The 8,396-nt window shown below is 43.1% G+C and overlaps 2 protein-coding genes across 3 annotated transcripts in view; one reads left to right on the top strand and one right to left on the bottom strand.

The window, feature by feature from the left end:
• Positions 1 to 360: 360 nt before the first annotated feature.
• glula (glutamate-ammonia ligase (glutamine synthase) a) lies at positions 361 to 3,985 on the bottom strand. Its single transcript, XM_085439623.1, has 7 exons — positions 3,876 to 3,985; positions 3,070 to 3,257; positions 2,828 to 2,989; positions 2,018 to 2,164; positions 1,793 to 1,920; positions 1,484 to 1,683; positions 361 to 1,376 (listed from the first exon to the last, which is right to left on the bottom strand). Exons 2-7 carry the CDS (start codon positions 3,233 to 3,235, stop codon positions 1,064 to 1,066), a joined length of 1,116 nt encoding a protein of 371 aa, XP_085295749.1. The 5' UTR covers positions 3,236 to 3,257; positions 3,876 to 3,985; the 3' UTR covers positions 361 to 1,063.
• Positions 2,562 to 8,396, top strand: part of pbx1a (pre-B-cell leukemia homeobox 1a) — a 91,622-nt gene continuing 85,787 nt past the window's right edge. For both annotated transcript variants that reach the window (XM_085439621.1, XM_085439622.1), the window contains exons 1-2: positions 2,562 to 2,605; positions 6,077 to 6,185. The gene's annotated coding sequence lies outside the window, so the exon portion shown is untranslated. The remainder of the gene's footprint in view (positions 2,606 to 6,076; positions 6,186 to 8,396) is intronic.

The following is an 8,396-nucleotide window of genomic DNA, read 5'->3' as shown; positions in this document are numbered from 1 at the left end:
TATAGAACCTGTAGGCAAAAAGCAATATATTTTTTGGCACTTGAGTCCTCCGGTCTCCATTTATACTCCTAACACTTTGGAACTTGGCAAGCTCATAGCTTTTTATACAATTTTCTGGGTTAATAGTTGGGCTGTAAACAACGACTGGCACCCATATTATTTGGATCATTACACCTTGGTCTTGATATGTACCTGTTAAACCGGAAGTCCTAAAATGTTAGTTCCCCCCCAACCCTTAAAGTCTAAGGTAGGCAATAACAGATGAGGTTAACCAGCTATAGTACACCACTACCTGTCTGAGCTTCTACAAGGAAGCAAGTCGGTTGAAAGTGTGGGAAGTCAAAGAGTCACACAGCAGTGTTGTGATAAAAATAAAAGTTTTAAATGTTTCAATAAAAATCACCATGTTCAGTAAATGTAATGTTTTACCAAATCAGGCGCATTATAATATCGCAGTTAACAAAAGGATAAAACTCCTTGAGGAAATCTACAAACGGCATTATGGACAGATCCACCACATTTGCACAACTTACATCTGGGTACAGACCTCTACAAAGTGTACGATACAAAGATGACCCAGTGTGTCAAAACTCTGAAGACAAATGTTGCCATTTAAAAGTAGACACTTGATAAAATGACAGAATTAGTAACAATGAAGACTGGATAGTTGAAAGGCAGTTCAACATATTAACAGTACACTAACTAGTCAGATTTATTCAATTACAAATGCTGTCCAGTCTTAGCAGCGCTACTCTGCAGTGTCCATGTGCTTTAGTTCGTTTTAGTCACTGACAAAACAGGGAATGATATGACATGGGTTACAAAACAGTGTTACAAAAGCCAATCCCTGCTAAAGATGAGGGGAAAGGCATACCCTGCCATGACCAGCTCACAACTACCAAGGATCTAACACCTTGTCATGTTTTCAGTTGACCAGTCAACTTTAAGCCATTAAAAATGTGGGTTAAAAATCATCTCAGAGGGAGAAAGGGAGGAAAAAAAATACAGTACTAGTTTAAAAGAAATTAGGGGGGGGGAGAAACAGTCGGAGTCAGTTGTGGATTTAGTAATCCGCAGGTTCATCTCCTTCCTCGTTCAGCAGACAGGTGCGGATCAGGGCCTCGGTCACACTGTACGGGTCACAGTTGGCTGATGGGCGACGGTCTTCGAAGTAGCCCTTCTTCTCCTGACCAACATTACGAGGAATGCGAATGCTGGCACCACGGTTGGCCACACCTGCAGAGAATTCGTGGATGTTTGATGTTTCGTGGCGGCCAGTGAGACGGCGGGCGTTGTCGAGCCCCCCTTTGGGGTCGTAGGCACGAATGTGGTAGCTGTGCCTCTTTGCGAGCCTCTCAATGGAATCCTCAATAGCTCTGAAAGCAGGAATGACAAGTGTCACATCAGAAATGCAAAAATAACTTTTTAAAGAAATAAATTAAACTAGACGTGAACTTAAGTCCATGAAGCTTTTGCCACGCACTTCAATCCACCGTCTTCCCTCATCTCTTTCGTGCTGAAGTTCGTATGGCAGCCAGCACCGTTCCAGTTTCCAGGGATTGGCTTGGGATCAAATGAGGTGACAACGCCAAAATCCTCACAGACACGGTGCAGGATGAAGCGCGCTACCCACAAATGATCGCCCATGTCAATGCCTTCGCAAGGTCCGACCTGGAACTCCCACTGCACATGGAGAGACAGCTCAGCATTACAAGTGATACTTTTAACTGTCTCTTAAGAACCAGAAAAACCAGGTTTCAAATCCAAATTCATGTTTGGCTTCTTTAATTACCTGAGCAGGCATCACTTCAGCATTTGTGCCACAAATCTGGACTCCAGCGTACAAACAAGCTCTGTAATGGGCCTCGACTATGTCCCTGCCATAAGCTTTGTCAGCTCCAACACCACAGTAGTATGGCCCTGCAAACATTGAAAGTGTTACATCATCCAGGCAAGGATCCATGTATCCGTGCACATTAATTCATTGAGGGGGGAAAAAAAAAAAAAAGTTTCTCACCCTGTGGTCCGGGGAAACCATTAGATGGCCAGCCAAATGGATGCCCGTCCGTTCCAAGGATGGTGTACTCCTGTTCCATGCCAAACCAAGGATGCTGATCCGCCACCATATCCATCACTTTCTTACAGGTGAGCCGAAGGTTGGTTTCTGCAGAGACCAACATGGCAAATTACACAATGTTCTAAAACACTTTGGCCACCGACAGTGCATATTTTTAGGGTCTCTGATCTGTAATTGTGAGCTTCTCTCATCTCAAATAAAATGAGTGTAAATCTACAGAACAATTCTTCAGTTATGTTTTAATTCCACATTTATTCCCATTCATTTGCCATAATCACCAATGCTGTATCTCTGGTATGTACACACCTCAAATTTTGGCTCATGAGACGTAATGAGTGGGTGGCATATTTCAACCATGACTGCAATAATCATTAAATTGATTAGAACTAGCTTCATACCAAGAACCATTGGGTCAAAGCATATCTAAGTTTATGTCATGTCACAACTTTATCAAAATAGTTGCTTAGCAACGCTGACAAACAGTTTGCTGGGCTCCTTTCCCCTCTTCCTCGGAGTTCTCCTTTAAAGGTATGCCCCGCCCACTTTACACCTTTAGACCAATAAAATCACCGGCCGTCTGGCGTTAGCTTATCAGTTTTAATATTCAGCTATCAGATTTTCAAATAATTTTATAGCCATTATCTCGTTGAAGTGGTCACATTTATGATGATCTTACACGCACATCACCATCCATCACCCAATTTTTTTTTTAAATGAAAAAACAAACAAAAACAGAGGAGCTCCGTTTACCTGTAGGTTTACGGTTGTACTTCAGGACTTCACACAGCACCAGCTTGTTGGGGTCTTTGCGGAATGGATCGCGGAACATGGCTGCGGGGATCAGATACATGTCGCTGTTGGAGCCTTCGGACTGGTAGGTACTGGATCCGTCAAAGTTCCATTCAGGAAGATCTACAAGAGGAGCAGAGCAGTGTGATAGCCTGCAGAACATCTCTGGCTTTCTGCGACTGCGTCAGGAAGATGCTGCTTACCTTCGATGCTTTTGGGCTCAGAATCAAGCGTCCTGGTTTTGCATCGGAGCCCCTCTCCGGTTCCGTCGATCCAGATGTACATGGCCTGGACTTTGTCCCCCTGAGGGAGCTCCATGTACTGCTGCTTGACAGCTTTACTCAAACTGGCGCTGGCGGACGTAGCCATCTTATTTGCTACTATAATACACCTGAGGATGAAGAGGGGGAGATGAGAGCAGGTACAAGACTGCGCTGCGCTCTGGATCACATGTTGCATAACCGGGTTCGGGGCGCAAAAAAACCCCCCACACACACAAAAGCAGCCCCATCGTTTTGTTTTTTCTTCCAGAAAAGGGGGGGGTTGAAAAAAAAACAGACCTTTAAAAAAGGCACATTTCCAGCGTTTTCCTATTTTTTCTGCTTTGGCCACAAAAGAAAAGGCGACTTTACACCATCCGTGTTTACTGATAAGATTACATTTAACGCCGCAGATGCCACCTCACTCCGTGGAAAACACAAGGAAACAAACGGCTTCCGCTAAACACACCTCATCCATCCACGCAGTAGCTGATCGCCGAAAACAGGTGAGGCAATGTTACATCATTTGCTTCCTGTTTCATACACATTACCTTCTGACCTACACCTAAATCAACACACCTAGGAAAAATAAACTGAAGCATCCATACAAAGCAATCAAAGAAAGGCAGAAGCTCGGGTTAAGAAAGAAGTTACTGCACAAAGTCTGGAACAATGGGAAGTCTCACACAAAGAGCTGCCTGACCGGGAGGTAAACTAATACAAAGGTAGGAAAAATAAAGACGAATTACCTCGAGAAACGAGAAAATTGAAATAAAAACTAAAGGACTGGCAGGTCCAATGTGTTGTTGAATGATGTCTCACTAGTGGCTCTCTCATTCTCCGGTACTGAGATCCCGGATCCAGGAGAATTTATAAGAGCGGGGTCTGGCCTTTGATTGGTCGGAGGGGGAGGGCTGAAAGAAGAGCCGCAACGCCCTCTACCCGGAGCTGAGCCGCGTGTTACTATGCGTGAGTCTCCCCCTCGTGAGGGCATCCTCATCTTCGCGCTTAATCTGAAGCTGAAGCGAGACAAAAAGAAAGAAGGAGCCTGACATGGAGGCTGGCAAACTCTTTGAAAACACGCTGCAGTGCCGGGCAAAATGTGCAATTCAGCTCCGCTCACACCGCCAGGTGCGTCTCCGGTCCAAGACGCCACCGAGTGGTGGAAATCAGTGCCATGAACGAACTGGTTTTAGTGGGAGGTTATGTAATCCCGCAACCAGACATCTGATGGTGCAGTGAGGTTTTCAACTGGATTTTCAAGTTTCTTTATGATACACTCATGTGCAGATGTATATCATGCGCCTCTTTACCAGTTGTTTTTATTAGTTTAGTTTTCATTCTACAGTTGGATAAAACAGCCACAGCTGGCAAAGCATCAGATAGAAGCTGTATATTAAAAGACCCTCTGGGCAGATTATTTTAAAAGATCTTAATGCCACAGTTACTGCAAATACTCTCTGACCTCCTGGCAGCCATGTCCTGAGGCTGTAGTTGCATACATTTTCATAGTCATCACACCATTCAGTGGCCCCTCGTCTCCTTTGAAAAGGAGGTATTGTCCAGACGGAGACTGCTCCCAACAGGATAGAAATGTTTCATCACAAGATAAAGGTGATCTCTCAGAGCAACCTTGTATTGATTTGAAGTGACCTTTCCCTCCAAGGGGGACGATAAGGACTGAACCAATGCATGCACCCTAACTGCTTCCTGCAGCATAACAAAGCCACCTCACTGTAGGTGTTAACAGCCGGTGTTTCATTTTAATTTCTCACCCATCTGAATTTGCAGTGCCTTTGTCAGCAATATTATGCAGAAACTACCAAACAGGTAACCTGTTTACCTTTACATTCTTTTGAATTAGAAGATGAACGACTGGCCTTGGCGTGCCTTTCTAACTGAATGCATGTTTTGGCTCAGGAGGGGAGCTGCTAAAAACCAGCTGTTTGACGTGTAAATTCTACTTAAAAGCACTTTTCACAAAAGATTTTTGCACATTTGGTGATTTCTGCGGTGGTCTACATGATCAGTGGTGAGAAATCTAGTTAATTTTTGACATTTTAAGTCATTTTGATAGTGAAAATAATGGAAAAGTTGGGACATTTGCATCATGTCCAAATATCTAATAATATATCATATCAGTAAATGGTTATATCAGCAAATCATCACATTCAAAGAAGCTGAAGACCTTTCTTTATCAAAATACTTTATTTTCTCTTGGCCACTATTTAAACAGCGAATAATTTCATCTTTAATTATTTTTTTTGAGGTGAATAATGTATCATTCAACGCTCTAATAAGATGCCAATCCTGTGATAGCAAAAGAGTGGCCAACAATCAAAAAAATAACCATTCTCCCTTAAGGGGAAAAAACACACAAAGATCTAACCTTAGAACTAAATCCTTGAGAGACCCTTCTTTAAGCTCACTTTGAACTTTTATGTAAAGGTGGCGCTGCATGAAAAGGTCAGCTGTTGTGGTTAATGTGGGTGAGCACGAGGATACTGTGTACAGCCAAAGAGCACAACATTGTTATCAGGAAATTGATGTTTTGTCATCTGTTGTCCATCATTGTCCATCCCTTCTGCCTCTTGTGCTCAGACCAGACTTTGTCCTGGCAGATGATGAAAGTTCTTATGAGAACTTCTTGAGAACCTGGGGCTGAATGCCAACCTGCACCACCTGGGACTGTGGACTGAGAGGAGGAAATGCCCTGCAGCTATTTCTGACACCAGAAATCCTGCTAACCTCTTGGGAACGTTGTGTCCCTTATCCAAAGTGTTGAATTGACCACATTAACCACCAGACTTCTTTACCCTTTCCTACACCCTTCAGACTTTTGTTCTGGTTCAAAAGCGTCTAGCTCCTTAAACAAGAACAACAGTTTTCTTACATAACTACAATTTAAAATCTTCATCATAAGCAGATCCTCTTGTTCTGCTCCATTTAGTTGGTGTACACCACCACCTGCTGGAGCTTCAGAGGAGTGAAGATGATGAGTGAGACTGATGGAGGCTTCCTGAAGCCTGACTTACTCTGACCCTCCTGAGACCTGCAAGGTAAGTTCTCCTTACCTTTGCTCGACCAGAGGGTTGCTGGAAAACTTCGGTTTCCCTTTGGAGTCTCTAAAGTTTCTGAAGCATCTTTGTGATTTTTCTGAATACACCTGATGCACAAGTTGAAAATCATTAACATTAGACTGATGAGAATATTTTACACAATCCCGTCTGCAATGATAAACAAAGTCATAGCAGAAACACCTGTGAATACTGTGAGATGGACGCGAAAGCTCAGGAATATAATATTTTTGGTCAAGTTTACTGTGTCAAAGGAAAAAAGCTTCATTCTGTATTTTAAGTCTCAGTTATAATTTTGGTTAAAAGACTTCTGCAAAACATTGGCACAGTGTGTTTGAAATACAAAGTCACAGCGTGAGTCCTCAGTTCTGAATCGAATTTTTCTTAATAGTATCAGCTCATTTTGGAAACTAGGTCATAAGTACCCCAACAGTGCTGTAAAGCTTGCAGCCCATGTTCAGCAGATCTCAGCACCCAAACAGACAGAACACTTTGAGTTTTCACAGATTCATCGTTGTCACATTTGCCCAGAGGCACAATGCAAGCTGCTCCACCAGTCTGTTGTGAGTTTTCTGTGAACTCAGCTCTAATATTTAAAGAGGATAACCCTCATGAACAGAGACACATTATTCCCCATGTAGAATAAATTCAGTTTTACTTGACGAGAAAAGATTGATTAAAAATGGACCTTTACTGTCACTAAAGCCTTTTTAGGGGATCAATTAACTGTAGACTGCTCAAAAAGTGAAGAAACAGTTAATCATTACAGGATAACACAATTGAGACTGAGGCATATTAGTCTGTCCGGTTAGGAAGGATAACCCAGTGAATCCATCATCTCTCCTCTTCATCCCTGCTGATGGATTTTTCTCTAGTTCTCCTTTTTGCTACTGCCCTTGTTACTAGTGGTACAGGTAAACCAGCTCCTCCAGCATGGCACATTCATATGTGCAGACACAAGGTCTGCAGACTTCAAGCACACCTCAGGAGTGCAGAGGAGGTAGCAGGAGATAGCCCAGGCATCAGGAGAAGGGCATCGGACCAGCAGCAGGAACGATATGTGGACAGGAGGAGCAATGCCAGTGCATTACATAATAACATCCAGTGCCCTGAGGGTGGCAGGAGAGTATAACATCATTTAGAGGAATCTCTGGTCGCAGTACAGCAAAATGCAGCTCATTTGGCGGTCACCAGACAACACCATAATTAGCAGGTCCACCACCTTCACCCTGTTTTCCTCACAGATGAGAGCAGGTTCATGTGATTAAAAGGAGTCTGGAGCATGAGTCCCACATGAGTGATTCAGCAGAGGGTCAGCGATGGTCCAGGGTGGCATATCTTTGGAAGGTCGCACAGAACTCCATGCTTTAGCCAACAGTATCCTGTGCAGAGAGTTCCTGGATGATGGAGGTACTGATGTCGCTGACTGGCCCTCAGGTCCCCCAGACCTGACTCCAACTCTGAGAACCTTTGGGTAGTATTTTAGTATCAGCAGAACCACAGACTATCCAGCAGATCATCTCTGCCTTGAACCACGTCTGTGAGGAGATCTCCCGGGAGCATGCCCACCCGGACATGTCAGGAGTGCATTACAGGTACATGGGGGCCACATTATAATGCATGTTGGATCATCCTGTGATCTAAAAACTTTACTTTGAGTTTTGAATCCAGCCCTCAAAGGGTTGATGATTTTAGACTCCAGTGGCTGCTGTTACATCATGTTGTTTTCAACATATTACACGATGTATATCAGTAAACAATATCCAGCTTTAATATTTCATTCATCAAGACTCAGTGTGTGATCTAAGAGCTTCCTTAATCCCTTGGAGAATGTATTTGGTGGTGTATATGACTTTTTAAAATAAATATTGAAAAAACAAGCCAGCTGCACTAAAACGGTGAGGGAGTGAGGATGTTTAGATAAGAGGAGAGAAGAAGAACGTAGTAGTAGTACTATCCCTATGACACAGTTCTTTTCCTCATTTTCCCAACTGGTTTTCTCGTACTAACTTATAGGATGTGATGCAATACAACACAAGAAAATATTACTTTATTACCTCCCAAAGGAGGAAAATCATTCTGCAACAGGCAACCCCAAAAAACAGACAACAAAAACCATAAATTGGCTTCTTTTAGTAAATAGAAACCTCAGAATAAATAATCAGTAGATAATAATTTAATAGAAAAGAGCCG

The sequence above is a fragment of the Copadichromis virginalis genome, linkage group LG18 (assembly GCF_057382275.1).
Source record: "Copadichromis virginalis isolate Kocher_CV1m ecotype Utaka linkage group LG18, C_Virginalis_male_GT1.1, whole genome shotgun sequence".
NCBI classification, from domain to species: Eukaryota; Metazoa; Chordata; class Actinopteri; order Cichliformes; family Cichlidae; genus Copadichromis; species Copadichromis virginalis.
This window is presented reverse-complemented; position numbering and strand designations above follow the sequence as displayed.